This window comes from Argopecten irradians, chromosome 7 (genome assembly GCF_041381155.1).
Source record: "Argopecten irradians isolate NY chromosome 7, Ai_NY, whole genome shotgun sequence".
Lineage (NCBI taxonomy): Eukaryota > Metazoa > Mollusca > Bivalvia > Pectinida > Pectinidae > Argopecten > Argopecten irradians.
In genome coordinates this window covers 41,794,427-41,818,365 of record NC_091140.1, presented here as the reverse complement: position 1 = coordinate 41,818,365, position 23,939 = coordinate 41,794,427, and the positions used below count along the sequence as shown (strand labels likewise).

The window sequence follows — 23,939 nt, the reverse complement described above, 5'->3', positions numbered from 1 at the left end:
TTACTAGTTTAAATGTCAGTATTTTCGTCAGAAACTTTAGTTACGCAAAATTAAAATCGATTTTCAGACCTCCAATTTTTTTAATTAACAATTATACAAGTCTCTGATGTGATTATTTATTGATTAATTGGTTCTTTTTATACGTTCTCCGAGACGAATACCGTACAGATAGCTTATTGTTAACGGTAGGGCCTTTGTGCATACAAGAAACCATTTTGACACATGTTTGTATTTCACCTGTATTTACATGTCACGTGATTACTACACACTTACAACTTGGTAGTCGTCTTGTTTCCGACTCCATACATTTATATCACAGAAAAAATAATTAATGCAATTTAACAGCTCCCCGTTAACTGTACGACATATTTCATAGTATTTAAGTAAAAATAAAATGTATTTTGAACGCGGTATTTGAGAGATATTCATAAAAGAAATCCAGGTACATGTTTTGTGTCGGAAACGAGACATGCGCACTGTCGGTTCTCATAATAGTTGATTGAGTTAACTTGGCGACTGCCTTACGCTAGAACGGTAGGCATGTATGAAGGCTCTCGGATTTTTGTGTTTACGCTGAAGACATGACTTGAAAGACCAGAGAAAATGTAGTGTGAGGATAAAGTTTAACGTGTTGAAGAGGATTTGTACCATTTCTGTTGTGAAAATGACTTTTTACGAAGGAAAACGGTAAAAAATGTACACCGCATAGTGGAGTCCGTGTGTAGTTGTGTACAATACACAAACTCAGGTGTGTTTTGTGAACGAGTTGTGTGGAGGAGTTGTTAGCAGTTTTGTGACATGGATGAATTTGGTGTTTTGTTTGGTGTTAAGTCGACACAAACGGTGAGAACTAGACTAAAGTTATAATTTATTACTTAACGTTGTGTTTGAAACGAGTTATAAACAATATTCAACAAGTTAATCGGGCACCTGTATTTCAGGACGAATTGGTTCTATGAGAAATAACTGGAAATGATATAGAAATTGTCAGCTACTGAAAATCATTTCGGAAATCGTTTCATTTGCGAAGATAAATTAGTTATTACTAAAAATCACCAATTTAAGATAAAAAAATAATTGGTGTTTCTGATTAATGTCAAATAATGATGTCTCGTAAATTCAATTATATCTAAATACTCAAAGACACAGAACTAAAATGGCTGCCAAAATGGTAGGGAAAATGAACTTAATGAAATATTTCCTACTTCTGCTGCTACCGGTAACTTGTGTTGCTGAAGCCAGCGAAACAAAGCAGACATTCCATATAGATGAAGGATTACCTGAAAATTCATATGTAGGCCGATTGGGTGAAGGACTAGCTAGCAATTTTGGACCTCCATATCTACTTATACCAAATGGTGATAGTTCAGGTTTAAATATTGACTTGAATAATGGATATATAACAACAGCTTCAGTCTTAGACAGAGAAACGAAATCGGTGTACAATTTCATCGTCATGTCAACGTCTGATGGTCTAATTCAAGCTGAGGTGATTGTTCGAGATATCAACGATAATTACCCAAGATTCAACGTCAGTAGAAGAATAGAACTTTCAGAAAGCGCGAATACAGGATCTTCAATACATATCGGAAGTGCAATCGACGATGATACAGGAGATAACGGAATTAAATCATATGAAATAACATCCGGCAACGAAAATGGGAACTTCGAATTAAAAGGACAGTTGTCAAAACCTTTTCTATATATGGATCTTGTAATAAAAAAGCTGTTAGATTTCGAAAATATTTCTAGTTACGCGTTAGTTATAGGTGTCGTAGACGGAGGTGACAAAACAGGAAGTGTTATGATTCAAGTTCAGATTTTAGACGCAAATGACAATCCACCAAAATTTGATCTGAGTCGTTATAGTGCTCAAGTTCGAGAAGATCAGCCTGTTGGTAAAAGTGTCCTGAAAGTCTCGGCAACAGATCAGGATTCAAATGAAAATGCCAGGATAACCTACACCATGGATTATCAGAAGGATCCTGACCGACATTTCGGTGTCGAACCCACGACTGGTATTATTCGTATTAACAAACCTTTGGATTACGAGAAAACCCCAGCATTCCAACTTTCCGTCATTGCTTCTGACAATGCTTCCCAACCATTGAGAGATACAACATCTGTCGAAATTATTGTCATCGACATAAACGAACAACCTGCGAATGTCAATCTTTTATTTCTGTCAAATGATACAACTGCGGGACATATTCCAGAAAACTCCAGCGTCGGAACACCTGTTGCGAGAATTTCCGTCAGTGACCCAGATAATCCGTCGGTGTATTATTCCAATATTACCGTCACATTACAGGGAGCAGATCCGTATTTCGCATTAGAAACGACCAACAATGTAACTTTCATCCTTTATGTAAAAGCTGGACTTGACCGTGAAGTTCATCCAAATTTTAACATCACAATTCTTGCTGTAGATGGTGGGTCACCTCCACTTCAAGCTGCCCGATCCTTCACTCTATGGATTGACGATGTAAACGATCATGCCCCGCAATTTACGCAAAGTGTTTACGAAGCTTCCGTGCAAGAACAGGCCCAAGAGGGCTCTTCGGTAATACAGGTTCAAGCCTCTGATCAAGATGCTGGCGTTAATAGCCATATTACATACGGAATTAAGTCGCATGTCAATAATTCGAACTGGTTCGATATTGAACCCTCTTTAGGTATTGTTGTAGTTCGTGCTCGGGATACTATCGACTGCGAAGAAAACCCTAATCCGTGGATTATTATTACTGCAACAGATTCAGGAACGCCTCCGAAAACAGGAAGTGCGACAGTTCAAATTACTGTTCTTGATGTAAATGACATGCAGCCGCAGTTTGCCCATACGTATTATCAGCAAATTGTGCCAGAAAATGTTCAAGTTGGAAGCTGCATTCTTACGGTAAGTGCAAAAAAGCATATTTTATTTCAGATTATCAATAAAGAATAACAAAAATGTAGCCTTCTTTCCGTTTTCAGCCCATGAAGATTTTTGAGAGAGTACTATAAGAACAGATCTAGATTACACATCATTTTATACTCAAACATATACCTAGAGAATAAAGAAAACTATTTTCCGAAGTTCAAGTATAAATAAGATATACAAAGTCTATATTAGATATTGGGCACATACGTTTTGGAATAATTGTAGCAAGTTTGTTCTCATCATGGAATAAATCTACTAAAGTTATAAGAAATTCAGCTAATTAAATTAATTGTAATAGGTCTAAATGTTCCTTCCAAAAATTTCAAGAATTGATACAACTAAAATATTTTCATTACTTTTTGAAAAGAAGCTGTTGATACTAAAATCTATTCAAGTAAATTTAAGATCAGAAGCAACATTGCATGTACAAGTAATTTTCTGTCACTCTGAAGTTTATAGAATATTGGTTTGCCTCAATACGGGTCGACTTTAAAATCTGTTTGTAGTGTATACAATCTGTATTGCGACATTAAATGTGGCCTGTAAATTACACCCCTACAAATGGCTGCCATTGTATAGAAACGGACAAGCAGAAACATTACCACATAAAGTTTCCGAACAGGAGATCGGAGTGGAAAGAGTTTATGCCTAATTGAGTTGAGTTGGTAATACATGTACTTTCAAAAGCCTTTTTACAAATCTTGTCTTTATTATGAAGTAAATTGTCTCGACCTTAGACTTCATGTTGTCAACTACGTATACACAGTCACCTAGTCTGAAAATCTACTGTGCGCACATACAAGTTGGAAAAAAATATTTTTAAAAACAATTGCAAAGTTTGTGATTAACACTATGTGTGTGATTTCATGATTGAAATAAACAGTTATAAGTTTTTCAAAATCATAATGATGCTTGAAAACTGGGGAAATTAAAGAGAACCACAAACAACTATTCATTTGACAGCTTTTCTCTTCCAATTACTGACTTGTTCCAATCCAATTTAGAATCAGTGGGGTGTCATGACATGAACAATATGACAATACATGATCTTATAGATGTTTTTTTGTGTGACAAAAGAAAATTATGTCTCACATTTTTGTTCCCAACCGATTTCTATAAGGGCCGGAAGCAAAGCTTTTTAAGATAATTAGTCATGACGAAATTTATTGTTATAGGAATTCATTCTTTTATGAGAATCTTTTCTTAATGGAATGTGCTCCACATAGATTTGTACAATATCCAAAGATTACCAAATCTTTTACTGCATACATTTTTGTACATTCACAGTATTCAATAGTGTATAATTATCTCCCACTATCAGTGAAAAAAATAAAGATATTTAATTTTGCCCAGCATAATTGATAAGGATTTAATTGAAAAAAAAAATCCCACAATTACTGAATACTGAAAAAAAATTGATAATTATGGAATAGCATCACAACAAAATATGTTCCTAGACATATTACTCATAACTATCTCAGGTTCAAATAGGGCAGGTATATATTGGCTTGGACTAATACTGTGAAGAGAGAAAATTACAGATCCCAAACTACTTATAAGTAGATTAAAAAGTGAACTTTTAGATTTAATCAGATTTTATTTCCAAAACATTCGTTTAATCCTCTTCCTTTAAGCATATACCGTTTTGATTAACTGTTATTGAAATTAGGTCAAGTAAAACAGATGAAAAATAATAGCTAGCCTGGTTTACTATTTTAACGATTTTTTTTTTGTCAATAATTGCGCTAGGAAAAGTAAAAATTTAAAATATTTGGTTATGGGGCAAAATTGACCATCTGATAGATAAGATTTGATCATCCGTCAAAAGTGTTTGATAAGAAAATGAAAAATGTGTGTTCTCTAAATTCACCTGGATTTGAATTGAGTTGAAAATCAATGTTTTGAAAATGACCTGGAGCGACATGATTTTCACAGCTGGCTTGCTGTTGGGGGTTGACTACGATCAGCTAACTTATAACCCAAATCTGCTGGAAAACTACCACAGATGCCTGTAGACTATATCGTAACAATGGACGAGATGATTAATCAAGCTTGTGTTGAAAATTTACTTAAAATCTTCCCACATATTTTTCAAATGTTAACATGAACAAAATGTTGATATAGGATGCGGACTTGGATTATGACATTTACTTTGATTATTTACCTAACTATTTCATAATAAAAAAAATGCTTGGCATTATGAGTACATGTAATAGCATGCAGAAGAAAATTGGAAGAAGTATAAACATAATTTCTTAGTGATGTTTTTTTTTTCTTTTTCAAAAATACACGATTAAAGAAAACCATTTGAAATATGCAGAAATTTTTTAACGAAATTGTTCCCGAATATGACATGTAATTTTTAAGTTTGATTTATTTTCTTGGCTGCTCCTGAACATAATTCAGTCTGCATGTTAACCTATGATATCTATTCATCATGTTGTTAAATGTTGTTGTTCGTGAACAACTGTAGCATGTAACTTTGATATTCCCCTGTTTTTATATCTACATCAAAAAGAAAACCTGTCATATCAGTTTGTATGATGCACATATGAATGGTCGTAAAAAGTTTGATATTCAAGTTTTGTTGATTTTCAATAAAAATTCACACACAAGAATTACAAGTTCAGGTCAGTTGGTACGTCAGCATGGGCCGAATACCTTTTGTTTTGTCTGACAATGGTGGTGTACGAATTCGCAGGAAATAGTTTTTTGTTGGGATGGACGAATTAGAGATGTCTAGGTAATAAAAGACCAGGATCTTTACATGTTCTGATGAATTGCCAAGATAACGGGCGTAATGTTCAAACATCTGTATACATGTATGGTGCAGTGTTGCAGCCTATCTTTTTTCTCAAGAATGTACTTTAGTCTTTGCTTTTACTACGAACAATGAACTTATCCCTGTTTACCTAAAGGCCCTCAGTTCGATAATTATAAACCGTATCATTATTTGGATTCCTTTGTTTATCCCGTGGAATATAATGATAAGCATTTTTTCTGTGTAACTCCCCAGGGACTGACCTATCCAGGTAGGAGATACAGGTATCTGGTTAGCAGGTGATAAACCCGATCAACAAATTATTGATCATTCTGACCCGTCGCGATTAGTTTATGACCTGGGGGCCGCTTTATTTGGACAGGTAAAATTGCTGATAATTCAGAGAAGGTGACAGGAACTTAGTCGACTTTAGGTCATAAGTGGTCATTTATGGTATGGGTATGAAGAGGTGGGACGATTCTTGTGAACTGTTTATTGAGTCATATTGTACTGCAGTACTATATATATATATCTTAATGTGGGATAAAATTTTATTTTTGATCATATGCACACCGATAAAACTTTGCACCTGAAGATACACTAGTTCTTCAAGGACAAATACATGCAGCTATATTATGCACATCAGTCAATAAAGTATCAGTATCTTGATTATTGTCAAGAGTAAAAAAAATTGTAGGTAAAATGTGTGAATGGTACCTGATATATCAGAAGATGTATCATGTTATCCATCCATTCAAGTGATGAAAGTTGAAATTGAAATCTGGTGACATGAAATTTTGAATTGATATATATCATAATTACTTAAAAAGTGTAACTTCTGTTTTCAAAACATCAAGAATATTTTCATTTCCTAGTTACAATAACACCTTTCTATGAAGAGAAATGATATGTTAAATGTTATATACAGATATATGATGTGTGAAACCTCTTACACACAATATAGGTATTCAGGTGTAGAAACATCGTGGGCAAAAATTTGTTGAATGACGCCGATCATTTGAGGAAATCCACCAACTCTTTGCTATCTTAATGTGACGATTGCATGAGTGAGTTACGTTAAAGAGAAATCCAAGCCTCCGTCTGATTTGTATAAGACAGTGTATTGTTTTACACTGACGAGACAATTTTGCACCCGTGTCAACTCGGGGTTGTACCTGAATTTTGAAAGACTATACCTGAACGGGACCAAGAGTCCTACAGTGTTTGCGGTAGGACTGGCGACAGTGAAGAGCCAAATCTGTTTATAGCCAGTTTTGTTCAGATTTGTATAGATTTTTACAACAACAGACCTTAAAATATTTTATTGAATTGGTAGTGAATATTTTCGTTCCTCATTGCAGAAGTGGGCAGTAGATATATATTTAGGGTATGACAATCGACATTTTTTTTTCTTAGTCTGTATAATATAGTTTAAAGTAATGGTTTTTTCTGTGGTAATTTCAAAAGCTGTTTGATTTAAACACTGAAAAAGTTTGAAAAGGACAAACTTTTCTGTCCCAAAGTCAATTCATGTCTGTTAGTTCACATTGAAATGTTGACTCAGTTTTAATTGACCAGTAGGTCCAGTTTGGCATTTCTCTGGGATGTTTGCTCGGCTCGGACAAAAACCTTTCTCCAATGTCCATGTTGACATAAGTTTTTATGCCTTTCAGGGACTAAAAGGGGAGACAAACACGCACCTAATCAGCTCTTTATAATCCACTCTGGGTGAATATAACATACCCACAGGCAGTTTCTCAACTTTTGTGCTAAAAGACACCTTCAATTGATGTTTTTATGACAGATTACAATGTTAAGATTGACCAGAAGGGCCGTGTGGCACTGGACAATGGTTCTGTACTGGACTGTGGCCAGAGTCGGTCATTACAGGGTATATCTTCTTTAACATCTTTCTGGCAGTTTACCAACTTAGTCATTATCACAAAAAAAAAGAAGACTTTTTTATCATTACAATTCTTGTAGTATTGTAAATTTTCTAAAGGTAACCATTTTCTGTTTATGTGATATTTTCACATGTTGTGGGTGTCATTAGTGTGATTATAAGACACATTTCTGTCGTATATCAAGTTCGCGTTGGTGAATCAGCTTTCTCTTCTATAGAGATTTATACAAGGGTAGGCGAGTGTAGTAGGAGAATTAATTTGTAAAATTAAGAAAATATTTAGAAAGACTAAATCGCACTGTTTGGCAACTAAACCCATCTGTTGTTCTCAATATTCTGAAGTTTGCTTTGGCGTAATTGCTGGTTATGTAATGAACAGTAACATGTTTGAGCAAGGATTAGGTCAAACTTTCGGAGGTAAATAAGTACACAGGACTTGTGAACAACAATGGCCGCCTTACGCTAAATTTACTAAATAATCATGTACTTTTATGACGCATTGTTTGATGTGGACATTCTTGAGTACAGACGAGAGGGGTGTCCATGGCCAACCCTAAACGTTTACAATGTTACGCTGGACGGGTCGCATCGTCGAGTGAACATCAACGATACCTTTGTGATTAGGTTTCCATGGTTAGCCATTTTGTTTAATTTTACGGAAGGCGACATTAGTGTAAAAATACGATAGTCATCAGTTACGAGCTAATTGAAAATAGTTGAGGTGTATTCGTGGTCTTAGTAATCATATTAGGGTTTCGAGTTATTTAGGATTGCATCGGTCAACTTCCTTTTGTTGTAAATAATTTGATATAATATATATCCTTAAGGGTATATGTCTGACTCTCAGAAGATATAACACAGGAGGACATATACGACTAATTCAATATATATGAGATTTCAAAGTTACTGTAAAAGCAAATTTCAGAGCTTATAATGTCAATTAGAAATTAAACATAAATTTAGGTAGAGCTGTATGTTTTTGTATTTCATATCCCAATATCGACTACACTTGCAGAAAATTAAATCTACCGTGTAAAAAAATCAACTTTATCTAGTGGAAAACCCACTCTTAACTATTTTTTTGATAAATTTCCCAGAGGACATATTTTAATGGCCCTTTGAACTGTTAAGAGCTTTAGGGTAATGTATTAATAATGAATTTATCCAAAACCATATCATAAATTATTCTATATTTCCGAAAGGTCCTTGATGTTTTATGCATGGACTATATTGTGAATCAGCTTCAGAGTTTTACAGCTAGGTATCGGCCATATATATAATATACCGGTATGTCTAGTCTGTCATAGTGGCTGGACAATGGTATAGATTTTATCTTCTAGCCATGAGGTACTCTAACTATAACAGATGCCTTGCCTATGAATATATTGTTATTTGTGATGTATACAGGTATTTGCATGATGACTGTACCGTTATAAGGTGAAAGGGTCAGATGTTTTTACACCTGTATGTCCTAAGGTGGTACACTCAAATTCTTCTCCTGATTCGTTATCATTGTTTAGAATACAAAACAGACATACACAGATTTTATCTCAACGGAAAAACAAAACTTTTTTGACATCCTTGACAGACTGATCAAATGATAACATTTTGATATTTTGAATGTTGATTTTGTTTTAAAATAAAAAAAAAAACACTTTGGTATATTTTAAATTCAACTCAACATTTATTCAACATTTCATAAAACTTTTGTTTTAAAAGAAAGAAAATCATTATTTTTAATGATAAGGTGAAAATTTCACATCACTGGTATTTTTTACCTTGCACGATATACTTTATAACTATTAAGAATGACATTTGACCTTTTATATCCCTTTTATGAGAATTTCAGTATAATTAACTTCTACAAATGGACCATTTTGAGCAGCTCAAATGCTGATTGACATTATATTCTGACAAAGGAAAGAGAAGAACCAAGGAGTAAGGGAAGCACCTTGCATGACACAGCCTCATTAGTGACGACTAAAATTACTTTAGAGATAAATATTGTAGTGATTTCTAAACCAAGAGAGATCTTGTCTCTAAGACAACAACTATTTTGGAAGCATTGATGATGTTTGCTGATTTTTATTGATATTGATGGACCCCAAGGAAATAATCCAAATTTCTTTAGGCACGCATTGTAGTTGTCTGAAATGGAAGTAATTATTTGGCTCATTAGTATAAATGTTATGTTTTTTCAATGGAAATTTTATCATACAACCTTTCATAATCGAAGAGAAATCCATTGTTTTCAGTAAATGATATAGGAACTATTCATCTTAGATTCTCATAGTTAATTATTGATTTCATGGCTTCAATAAATTAAAAACTTTGACCAAAGTTTTTTTTAATGATAAAATAAAAAAATCATTAACATCATACATAACAATCATAACATATGTAAACCTGATATATACTATATATATATATATATATAATTATCTCCCTTTAGACAATTATCTCCCTTTGCTACAGTCGTTTACATCTTTTTAAATGAACCATCTTTGACCAAAAGGCACTTTGACATAAATTTATGGAATACAGTAAATAAGTGTCATGGACATTATTTTTTTCATGGCCAGGTTAAAAGTCGGATAGTAGATTATTTTTTCCCCCTATTTTCTAGTTTATATGTCGCTATTCAAAAACATCAATTCATAATTCAAGAGCATTTATGTAAAAATATATGTCTCATTTTTCAGCGACATGTTCAAAAAAGTTCTTTATAGAGTTTGATGTTTAAATCACAAATTCACGTCCAGGTTTGATCTAAAGACAGGGGTAACATCTTGAGATTTTTCTGTATTTTGAAATCAGTAGCCATGGTAACCAATGAATTGTAAAGACCAGGTGAAATGTGTCATTGTTATGGCTAGCAGGTCAGTGAATACATGTGAATTAGCACAGATGAATAGCTGACCTCTGGTGGTAGTGGTCGCTAGTCGAAACGGGATTTAATAGTCATTTTATGACAACATAAAAATTGCAGATGAAAACGAAGAAAATAAAAGGTGTTGGCAGTGGTCATTGTGGACTGGCCACAAATAGACGAGAATTTTCAGGTTCTGCAAGCTCTTAATTATAATCCTGATAGTTATGAGATTTTCCTTTATCACCATTTGACACCCCGCGAGTAAAAAACGAAAGTTAGATATTGAATTCCTGTGTGTGCAGTATTTGATCAGCCAGGCATTTAGTTATTAATGGTTGGTCAGTTTTGCTTGGACAACCTGTGTTTATGTCCATCCCAGCAGGAAACAATCAATTTACTGGACATAAAACTTGACCATGGATGAATTGGAGACCCAAGAATTTCCATGGTCAGACATATTTCCAATAAATCCGTCCAGTTTTACAACCCCGCTTTTTGCATTTTTGTCCGGCTCAGCTGGAAAGAATCCATTTCATTACTATAAATATAGGTTTTAAATGATTTTATGCCCAAGAATTTGTCCAAGAAAGACATTCATATTAAATTCTCTCATCTTATGAACATCAATTACTTGGTATACAAGACTGATGAGAAATCTGTTTTTATTCAATTTGATTATAAATGTTGAAATTTACATATTGCTCCCCAGGATAAATCATCTTTCAAATATTTGAAAAATTTCTTCTTACTTAAATACAAACTTTCTTCAATTAAGAACAAAATATTATCTGCCATAGTTCATTAATTTTTCACCCCAAAAAATAAACAAAATGTACCATCAAAAACAAAATGTTCTCTCAAATTATTCTCTCATTCTTTGTTAATTGTTAAATTAATTTTGAAGACTTTTGAATTCTAAAAAACTATAATATCAAAATACAAGCTGAAAATAAAGTGTAGAAATTTTTCATTACAGGGTTTGTTTGAAATCACTTTTATAATAATGTATAGATCAATACTGAAGTAATTTGAGATACCGTATTCGACCCAATAAGCGCCCATGTCCCTATAAGCGCCCCTCGCCCTTTTTGAGGCCTCAATTTCAAATGTCCATGCATAAACAAAGACCAAAACTATACAAAACTGTATAGATTATTTGCAATAATTTTCGTCTTATTAGCACCTTTTCATATATTTTTTTTCAATTTTTCAAACGCCCTGGGCGCTTATTGGGTCGAATACGGTAAATAGATTCTGTCAAAACATGTCCTTGTACAGGAGATGCTAAACAATGGAATACTCTAATAATTTGCTAGAATCGCACATTTTTGTGACGTTAGCTGATATGCTTACTTTGAAACCATGTGTGTGAGAGGTATTAAAGCCATAGAGCCGCCTGACAAATGGATCTTTACACTTTGGCCAAACTTAGTAAATATCATAACATTTCATAATCCCAAAGTGGCCATGTTAACCTAACCCTTTTTTCTCTGACCTCTCTTCATCTCCCGGGAAATACGTTCGCTCAAATTAGGATTGATTTTTTTCCTGTACAGGGATAGGAAAGACCAGAAAAAGGCAGATGTATGCCATCCATCCATAATGATGAATGGGCGATGTATGCAGATTTTAATTTTCCTCTGTAAATTGTGCGGAAATTTTGGTATGAGCTGTTCGACCTGAAACAGAACATCAGTGAAGCTTGTAGGAAACTTAATGATAGTGTCGTAAAGGGAAGATACTAAATCATTTTCAACTTACATGATACAAAGTGTCAGCTTATTTGCAAAAAATTTCATATACATTTAGACAGATAGGTAATGTCTAAGTTTCTGTGCACAAAATAAATGAGCCATGAAAAAGGAAAAACAAAATGATGAATGGGAAGTCGTAATATTCTTTTACATTCATCAAAACAAGTTTTCCAGCCGCCACATGTAATAAAACAGTTATGCACATCAACAGAAAAACAGCGCCTAATGCACAGATGAATGTATATTGCAGTAGTAGCTTTATGCACTTTAAGCGAAACGTAAAACTATTCAGTAAAATCCACAAAATGCACACAGCTAAAATATTTCATGCGAGAGAGGATTTTGAATATTTGTATGCACGGTGTATAATCTGGATATCATTGCCGACTTTATCAATAATCTTTAGTAAGAGATACAAGACATATCATCAGCCCTTAGCTCTAGTAACAGGTTGTTATTGTTTGTTTAGCATTACCGAGAAATGAAATAAGCCCTTTGTTTGCCGTGATGACACTGTAGCTATGCGTACAAAGCGGCACGATAGCCACCCAAGTAAAGATGATTACAGACAGGTAGAGCTTCCTTCGTGGCAACACCTGTCAGTCTCCGTCAAGAGAAAGCCAGATTGTTTACATTGTTATAAGGCTAGGATTCTTTGCACTTTCTAATATTACGAGTTCGGCATCTCTGCTGTCAATTCTCCGATCACGACCATTTAGCAGGTATTTCTGGTACGAAAGATCCGGAGCTCTGAATCTCGTGCACGATTGTTTGCTTGGGTACAAGTGTAGGGGGAACATTTACGATGTTTTGTGAAGGGTTACGTCCCAGTTATGTGACTTAATGGGACTTTTTGTAATTCCCAGATGCACATTTGCCTATCATGGCATGATATACGTATCGCTAGGCAGGGAATGTAAGATACAGTCATTTTATGTGTGTTGATAGCTTATCCATGCATGCTCTGTATTTATACCTAGCAAAGCTTGACAAGATTCAAGGTTATAAACAGATTTTCCCCTCCTTAGCAAAAAGTATAAACATTCTGATATAGAATTTGGTGTATTATTGTTCATAGTAAAATCTAGATTTATCAAGATCAAGAAGAAAGAAAAAGAATAAAATAGCCCACACACAAATGTGTTGTCAGTTGATGCCTGTTGTGGTACTAGTACATATACTTTGCATGCTTATACCCTCCACTTTGGTCCAGTGGCTGGAGTGGTGATGACCCCTGGTCAGTTTTGACCTATCCATCATATGTTTTTACAACTGAGGTGTTTGGTTAGACAAATTACCTGACCCACCACATTAACATTATGGCCAAATTCCTTTGACCAGCTGAATGTAATTATTCCCAGCAGCTGACCACTAAATCCAATGCATTAGCTGACCATTCCAATTTTCTTGAGGGTCCCTTGGGTGGAGGGGGAAATGTAGAAATCGCCAAGTAATTTCCATACCATATTGAATGATTAGCATACTAAAGGTGGGGATTTGAATTTGGAAATTAAATTAAATAGGTTAAATTCAGAGAAGTTTAATATTAATTAACAGTATTTGATTAGATTTTATAATTAAAAAAAAATCATATTGTGTAGATAAAATTAAAAGCAAGTAAAAAAAAAATCATCTTTTCAGAAAAAATAAGCAAATATATTTAATAACCATTAGATACAACCAAAAGCCGGATATTGTATGTTGTGTGTTTGGCATAGTATACTTGTATTGCTTTGTTTGATTATAATGCCTGCAGCTTGTTGTTTGATTATAATGCCTGCAGTTCGTTATGTATAACAGATGTAATGGTGATAGTCTAACTGCCGTTTATTTCAGACATATTTTCTGACAATGAAATGTGTACATCTGTATGTAGTTGGCTAACATTGGGTTGTAATCCTTTAAATAGGCCTATAGTAGTCAATCCACACTTCATAGCCATTGTACAACATAAACAAGTCTAGACACGTTACTTCACAATTATACTACTGAAAATTTAATGCTGTGTCCACCCCAATTTTTATGTGTGTGGAGTTTATCCCATTAAGGGATTGTCTTATCGCCCCTAAAGCCCCATTTAATATCCCCTATATACTGCGAATGGGGCCCTTTGAACCTTAGATCAGGTGTTGATATCAACAGAAACTTACAACCTGAAATTGATTAGGCTATATCATCAATGATAGGGACTGAAATGTCCATCATCGAATGTCCATCATCGGTCCATCTCATGTTAATTGACTAATGGTCAACTCGATGATACGTGCACTTCAGAAGATAATAGTAGAGGACAATAAACTCTGATTGGTTGGTTTCATTATAAATCTACACAAATGTACTTCAGGGTTCAGGTCCGCAGCATTGGTTACACATGGTTTAATATTGGAATTTATATTGAGATGTTCGATATCCCTAATAATGAGATTTTAGCTACATTTATTATTATGGTCTTAATGTCACGGTGTGGAATTAGATATTTCTATGAATGGGTAGAAGTTTTGTGACAGGTAAATTAGCTTCAAGAAATATTTCTGTACAGATAACAATTTTATGTTTCAATTGAACTGGTTCAAACTTATTCGATATCATTAGGTGTTTGGATGAACATAGAGTATGCTTATATTGAAGTGTAACATTTTATTTCATTGAAATATCTCTCGTTAATGTAAAAATTTTATTCGGAGGATGGGCAAGAAAATTAAAAAAAAATCAACAAATCCATTTATCAAAATATATATGTAAGTGTATGGTTGTCAATGTAAAATATTTACTTAAGCGATTTTACTGGGATCTCATTCAAAAGTGATATAGACTAATTTGGCCATAAACCTTGAGAAAATTGGATTCAGGTGTCAAAGACGAAATAGTAAGGTTGTATAAATTATAAATCTCCGCTATCCACTGCTCTGATCTAAATGTATATTTAAGCTTTCCGTGTTATTAGAATATAAGGGGTTATAAGTCTAATGTAATTTGTAATATGTTCAAATCATTTTGAAACATCTCATAACAGCCGATAAAATGGTAGTTTTATGTCTTAACCGAGAGATGTTTTATATCCCTTGAATATCAGCCCATCATAGTCGTCATGGTGTTTGCAATAAACCATCAGAGTTGTATTGGTGTTTGTAGTATTAGCCCTAAGTGTTGCCTGGGGAATTTTTTGGCATATAAAATCTTTGGTCCCTAATTTACTACTGGCATTCATGCTGGAAATTTGGTGAAAACATGATGGTAGGCGGACATAAAAAGGCTGGTCCCTAGTGATTCCCTGTCACCCGGAGGCACCGAAAGATACGTTGGGGAACATGAAGGAAAAAAATGACAAAGATAGAATTTCCTTTCATGTCGACTTTATAGTTTGGGGGTCTGAGAATGACACATCTGGAGTTACCAACATGCTTTGGTCGCTGTCTCTATAGACACCACAGGCAAGAAGAAAGGATACCAAATTATAAGATAGGGAGCTGAATTATATCTCGGAAATAACTTGTAACATGTGATATAAGGTTCCTTGGTGCTATCATTATAACTTTCCACAGCGCCCCTCCCTCAGATTTGTTCCTCCTCTGCTTGAAGCGTGCCACAAATCAGACAAGGTTCGTTGGTGCCAAGCTGATGTTTCTTGGCATTTAGTATCAATTATTTCAGTTTGAATTAGTCTTAATATCAGACGTTTTCCGTCCATTACGCTTTATTACCCATCATGCTTTGTGTATTTCACAAGATGGAAGCCCTCCAGTAGCTGTTGGTTCATTTGCTATTCCTTAATACAACCAGTAACCATGGTTACAGCTAGGGGCTGTTTTGTGTGGAAGTTTTTATTTTATTCTTGTATCTGAAAGCCAGTGCTGCTTATACTCAATTTTGAAATTCTGTTGAAAGAAATTTCAAATGTTCTTTTATGTTTGCTTAATAAAAATATGGCTGGGTAAGCAAATTTTTATGGTTCAGTTTTGGCAGAATCTGATCATGCAAAAAGATTGCAATAATGTTGATGGTTTTTAGAAATGAGTTAAAACAGATTTTATTAACCATGACACATTAATTATTAAACTATGTTCAAAGAAGTTTTAGTTCCTGAATGTTTATGTCAAGAGAAAATGCTTGTCGGTATTTATAAACAAAGTTCATGATGAAGAATTTCACAAATATTCTTGATAAAAATAGCTAATATTTTTACAGAGTTTGTATGATGACTTTCTCGGCTATCAGATTATTTCGGCTGATCTAATCTAATTATCGAGTGTACAGTACATTTTTCTGGTGTTCGGTCAATTTCACAGCTGAGGTATATTCTGATAGTTTTCATCAGAGCTAATGTGATAAAACCCATACAACAGTCGGTGGCGGTTGTCCACTTTACACAATTATCTCAAGACAAGTGACCACATGGATGACCATTGGTGACCGATGACCCAAGGGGTTTAAACAACCATCAGGACAAGACCCAGATGCGCTCTGAGATAATGGCCATGTTTCTTGGAAAATAACATGCAGATGAACATGACAGGAAGCATTTTGTGTCTCAGAGCCAGAACGCTTGACCACCATCAGGTGCAGGGACGTGATTGACAGGCTAACGATTGACCATTAGGTCCACTAACTGACCCTCCCTGACAGAGAAATGTCAGACCTCTGTCCATCCTGCTGGCTCCTATTTATCTATCCCATATGCCACGCTATGTCATCACTGAAGGAATCTGGGGTCCATCACCACTGGTCAACTGTATTGTTTTCTCCAACACAATACATAAAACAATAGATTTATCACATACAATGTAATTTGATCTATAGCTCTCCCAATCTTGTTTACACAGTATCAGTTCCACATTCTATATATGACTAAATAATTGCAACCATTTCTGCCTTAAATCAAATTGCAATTCGATTTACTCAACAGTACAAAATAGAGCATGGTGAATCTTTTCTAGTCCTTATGCATTTTCATTTTTTTAAATTCTTCACATGTTCATTTCTTTGGTTGACTATGGTATATGCCAGACAATATCATTATTGGCAGCAAAATACCACAATCTGCGTTCCTTGAAGACTTAAACATGATCATGGTCAAAGGTACTCTTTTCTGTAACCCCCATTGCATTGATCTGTGTAAATCTATCTGTGAAATGTGATCAATCTTAAATCACGGAAGGTCTCTGGTTCCATCCGGGTTGATCGCCATTACCTTCGGACAATATCCTGCAAGACTAGTCTTAGATTAGTGTTGTGTAGGCCTAATGCATGGTCAAAGAGTTTAAGCGTCAGATTCCGATTTTAAATTGTCATTTTTATGTCCGAACCCATACACCAAGAGAATGATTCACCGCATTACTTTGGCTTCTCATGAGCACGGAATTGATGGGCCGTGTTTTCCATGTCGCACATTAAAAAAAGACAGGTTTTATGTCTTAATTGATATTACTGCTTGATGGTGGTCTCGGCTGGGTCATGTTTTCATTGTGGCCGGTGGTATTCAGGGTATATATAGGACGTTGTGTGTGGGTAGCCTATCGATTGTCTTAGGCTATATACAGGTCTGCTTACGCCCATTTACAGACTTTGCTGTGGTATTGGTTGAAGTGTCAATCAAAGTTTTTCTGCATTATTTTATATGATTTTAAAACCGTTGATATGACACTGGGCTTTCTATTATCTGTTGAACCTCCGGATCCTTTTCCACATTTGTGCATCATTTTGTAAATATTGTAGTTGAAGGTATCCTGCCCATGTAACTCTGGGCCCCAAGTTTTCGGTGTATCTGAAGTTGAGCAGCCCAAAGCTGAGCTATTAAAGACTTAACTTGGGACCCAGCACTGTATATGGCATCTGAGTTTACATAAGAGCTAACAAGTACCTGGTGTTGCTATTTCAATAAACCTTTTGTTCTGACACCCTGTATAATCTGACTATCCCACAGTGTCAGATAATACAGTAATAAAATATGGACTCTCCATGTCCACAGACCACCAGTATATGGTCCAATCTTTTATACAGGCGAGTGTACCTACACACCACTCCTAGGACTTGTATGTTTATATATAGTATTGATCTATATACAGGTACAAAACATCTATAACAGATCATTATACCTATACATTGGTCTATAGATGGTTATAACTCAGGTCTGTGAAATGAGGTACATTAGGGCACCAGGTGGGTTCTGTGCTGATGAAGTTTACTTTTCTGTTTGTGATCCGTATTCCCTAGCTATAATGGATAATTTATTTTATACACTTGTAACGTTCCTTAAACTTCCTATGATCCAGATTCAACCTTTGAGTAGAAATGAGCTTCAAATCGTTCTGTAAATGTAAACATTTGCTTCGGATGCTGATGTTGTACCAAAGCCAGTGCAGTAATCCTGAAATTATATACAACCAGAGATGCATGATGCTCTACTATGTATACTAGGCCTTTGAAGGTCGAAGGTCATGCATGCATGGTTTTATGTATATATGTTTTCATCCTTTGATGTTATGCTGCGTTATGGGATGAGTGTTTATTAAAGTAGAGATATGTATCTTTGTGAATAAACATGATGGAGGCTTTGATGGTTATAAGGTTATGAATGCCATACCGCAGACCTGTTCCTAAAGCATGTGTCATCCAGTGCCTTCGTACGCCTTCTCACCTGGAAAATATCATACCCTTGACTTAAAAGGAAACATTTCTTACCCAGTCATGGGCTTCTGCAGCTATATACAAATTAAACATAAGCAATTATCAATGTATTTGATCTTTTCGAGCTTGGTAAAGATATCTTCTGAGTTTTAGAGTCAATGTAGAATTCCATTAAAATTTGTAAAATTGTGAACATGTGCACATATATTCTAATTAAGAGTTTTAAAACCTTTTCATAAAACATGACAAAAATACCCCAAAGCCAGTCAAAGGTTTAAAGCAATACTACGGTAGTTGAAATTATACTAACGGTAATAAAAATCAGTTTCTGTGTTAGGATTTTGAAGACACCAAAGCTGATTAATAGGCATATTGACATTATATCCTGGTTTAGCTGTGATAGGTTTATATCTCGACATGAAACATGTCCCCAGCATATATTAAATTGTAATTAGTTTGAAACTGAATTGAAAAAAAGCTATTTATACATGCATAATACATGTTTCTTTGTTATTTTTTTTTTACTCTTACTCTTTTACAAGTAGATATAGGTGTTAAAAACACAATTAAATTATATAAATCATAAATCAACTTCTTGTTTAATGTCAATTTCTGATTAATCACATGGATGGTTTTTTTTATCTCTGAATATTTTGTGTATTAATTAAGTTTCTGACTGAGATCAAATTAAAAATTACTCATTTGATTTATGTACATTATAAGCATATTTTGTATCTATATATATTATACAAGGAGATATATATTTCCCAGGGGGGGTAAATATAAAACAAGGAAACCTTATTCACCCCTGAATACATATTTGAACTCTGCCAATTGTGATACCGGGAAATTCCATTATAAAATTAAAGGGGTGAAATAATTGATCAACCATAACAAAATTAAAACTACCATAGCCCTATAAATGTATCATTTCGACCCCCAAGTAGGTGAGTATAATGTCACTTTTGATTATTAATCGGTGATAAAAAATTTAATTGTAACAGGACACGTTATATATATGTAACAGTTCATGTCGCAATAATTATAACAAGCTATGAAGGTATAGTCTGTTTCAACACCTGTATACCTTAAGTCGAGAGCGAAGCCTTTAAGCAAATCAAATCTGAACCAAATAAATTTCCTTAGAGCAGAAGGAAGTTAATTATTGAAATTTATACACTGAAACAAGGAGTAAGCTGAAAATATGATCATGATTTATAAAATGCATTGCGTCATGCTTTCTATTTTCAATGATTTGAGATTTTGACGACTAAATAACGGAGTTCAAAGTTCACCATTTACAATACAATCAGTTTGTCGATACTGTATGGTCCATAGGCAGTAAATTTTAATTTCCTACAGCAATGTAAATAAAGTGATAATAATTGTCTTCATTTATGTTGTAATATAAGTACCTGGGATATTAATACAGTTTAAGTTTCTGTTGAACATTGTTTCTAAAGATTTTTCATCGATCATCTTCTAAATTTATGAAAATATTTCATACCAGACCAATAAACCTTATTCATGTTTATCTGTTCATACAAACACATGCCTTACATCTCCTAATGCTATAACCATTCACCTGTAAATAATGCAGATGGATCGAGTCTGCTTATAGAACGGGGCCAATGGTATGTGGCCTTCAGTTCTGTCATAACAAACGATGTTACACAGACACTTATAAAGGACACTGCATCAAAATTGTATTCATTAGCCATGTATTCTGATCTGGAGAAAGTTGTATGTTTTTGATATTGAACACGCCAATAACTACTTCATTGTAACCCTGTACTATGTCCCAGAATGCATTAAAAAATGTACACGCACATGAAGAATAGTCTAGAAAAGCTAGGTCAAAATCCAAAATGGCTGAACACGTAATAGAAAGCAAAAGATTAACAGGAAGTATGTATGCAAGCTGAATTCACATTTTATTTACTCCAGTCAGTTTTATTTGATGAGATGAACTTGAATATGGACCCTGTTGACAAAAAATCTGAAACGATACAAATTGTGAGAAATTGAGCCGACCAAAAGGACAATCAGTATGTTTGATCATGAGCAGAGGCGTAATTATATATCCTTTGGTAAAAGTTACCGGATTGCCCTCGATGGAATATTAGTTCCTCAAGCATGGTATCCATAACTTGTCATTACAGGGGCGGATTGCATGTAAACTGTTCATCTAGAACAGCGATACCTTTCTTTCTATACATAAGTACTTTCGTCTCGAACAAATACTTCAATGCAAACAACTTGCTGGGTTTACTTTGTCGGAGTTTAAATGAGGAGATGGGCTTACATTATTCAAGGCAGTATTTATACTCAGAATATTAACCCTGAATGGCTTCCACATACGACAACCACTCTCAATTCCATTCCTAATTGTCCCTCTTTTGAAATCACTATCTCAAATTCTGATCAGGTTTTGTCAAAAGTGTGTAGATCTAGCCGGTCTCAGACAAGGCCTATCCAATTTCAAATGTGGCCTTTCTGTATAGAATGTTTTCCTGTGATACATAACTCTACAATGTGCTACTGATGAATATGTCAAAAAAAGTTTTTTAAAAGATATCAGTGCCTAATGACTTGCTCCTATAGAACGTATTGTAACAGTTTAGGTAGGAAACCACACAAACTGTCCGCGGGGTCGTTCCACACCCCATATAAAGCCATCTGATATCTGTCACTGATGTTTTCTAATTATAACTGACCGCAATTTTAACTCCAGTTGGTAGTTCTTTGTCTGAAAATATCCTTTATTTAAAATTTACAAAAATATTTAGTCACATATATTGCAAGTAATTATCAGAACTTTTTCAAAACAGAAAGAAAATGTCAAATTATGTGTGAATATGAGTTGCACAATATATATTATGAATATTTAAAAGAATTGTTATGCCCCCAAAACGATTGAATTTCAAAATTTGGTAGCCTACATCACCAAATTTATGACACATATGCAAAAAATTATATGACACATATGATCCAGTCTTTCGATGAATACAATCTGGCATCAAATGCCAAATACCAATTATGGCCATCATTTGCAGTTATTCAGCCGTCAATCCAATTAATATTCGATTTTGTTGAGTAGATTAGATATATTTCCCGCAGTTCTAAAGTTAAACACTTTAACATTTTTGTTGACACCTGAGAAATGACTTGAGCTCTTTTTTTTTTTACAAAAAATATGAGTAAATTCTCTGAAAGCTCAAGTTATTTGATAATTGCCTTTGTCAATTCCAGTAGACTCTAACTGTGCTATAATTGAAATAAATCATTTACAATGAAATACAGGACCATATGGGCCAATTGAGGATATGTTATGTCAGACGATGTAGATCCACCTAACAAAATTCTCTCCTCTAATGAACTGGCTTTCAAACTAAGTGTTGTGTATCTCATTGGATTCCCAGCGGGGTACCTCAAAGGTGAATTGTCACGAATAAAATAGACTTAAGTGTCGATAAAAGTACATACAGAATGCGTCGGGAGTCACTTAAAGTATCTTCTACCTGTCTGAAAATACAATAATACTTAATTATACGACAAACTATACTGTATTCTGAAATAAAGTGGAACATGTGAGTTTCTGTCTTCATTGCTTTCATCTTCTCGTTGGCAGAGTTAGGAATAAAATATTTAAGACCAGTATTATCAATAGTATAGAGTACATATATTCAATTTATTAATATCATTAATAGAAAAAGAGTGTTTTAAACTAATTTGCAGTGCAGTTATGATTAGTTGTAAATACCTTTTAGACATCCATAAATTTACCGTTAAGTTTCTTGAAAAAAAAATTACAGTAATTTTTTCCAATATTGTTTCGACTGCTTTTCGATGCATCACTAAATATGACTTAATCATAGATAGATCTACGCAATATCGTAAATGACAGGCCTTGTACTTGTATAATACCTATCTTCCTCAGCATTCTGCACATTCTGGGCGTCATGCTAGCCGTTTGTCGGGAAATTTACAACTCTATATGTTTGGGTAGCGAAGGGGAAGACTGGTTTAAAAAGACCTCGGTGACAGAATTCATTTCCCATTTGATGCATTTACATCTATCACTTTGATTTGATTTCTCAATCAAAAATATTTCGGTTTCTGAATACAAAATTTGTTGAAAAGAATTTTTTTTGCTTGGGTCGGCTAGGTCAGCGCAGCGGTGCCAGAAATATTAGGATATTCAAAGTAAACATAACTGGTTACTGAACTGAATAAATTAATGCTTTAAACATAAAAAAAAAATCGTAAATGACCTGGGGTGGCTTTGTAAAGAGATCATTATGCTCTCTGAGGGGAAACGTTATGGCTGAACTCAAAAATTTTATTTTATTTTGTAACTTAATTAACTATAATGAACAGACAGTTCTTTATTGCATAGTAAACATGTTTACACTAAAAAGTAGAAGGGTTTAATTTATAAATCCAAATTGATTCTTGAGATACGGGTGTGGCTATGTGAGAAATCATTCCATTAACTCATTCATCCCTGTAGACACATTTAGACTCTTCTAAATCGAAGACTAGACTATTCTATTATGAAATTTCAGGGGTGGATGAGTTAATACACATCTTATATATGGATGACTTAATATGGAACGTTTGTAACTGACATAGCAGCCTAGGTGTTAAGTTGATCAGGAAAAGTCAGAAATTGACAGGTATACCGATTCATTTCTGTCACATTCCAACGCCGAGAGCTGATATGCCAATGGAGAATGATGGATAAATAAATTAGCTATAAAAGTGGCAAAATTCAACAATTTTACATTATCTGGATACAAGTCATATGTACATCCAAATTTTTTTTATTATAATCCCTCTCGCTTTCAATTGCCGAATTATTTTTATTTGATTTTGTTTATAGAGTTTTATAGATATAACATTGAAAAAAAAATTGAATTGATTTTGTTTATAAGACAGAATTTGAAGTTACGTGTATAAGATTTACCATACATTGTTGAACTTAAAACCGTACACAGACGGATTACAGAAAAGGAAAACGAGTGTTGATAGGAAACAATTTGTAATCATTTATGTCGTTGATTTCCTCATTGTTTGTAAACAGAACTAGCCCGAACCCTACA

General features: G+C 34.2%; 1 protein-coding gene across 1 annotated transcript in view; it reads left to right on the top strand.

The window, feature by feature from the left end:
* The first annotated feature begins 487 nt into the window (after positions 1–487).
* Positions 488–23,939, top strand: part of LOC138328476 (protein dachsous-like) — an 82,999-nt gene continuing 59,547 nt past the window's right edge. The window contains exon 1 of the mRNA XM_069275298.1: positions 488–2,896. Within this exon, the coding sequence (XP_069131399.1) occupies positions 1,157–2,896 (1,740 nt within the window). The 5' untranslated portion in view covers positions 488–1,156. The remainder of the gene's footprint in view (positions 2,897–23,939) is intronic.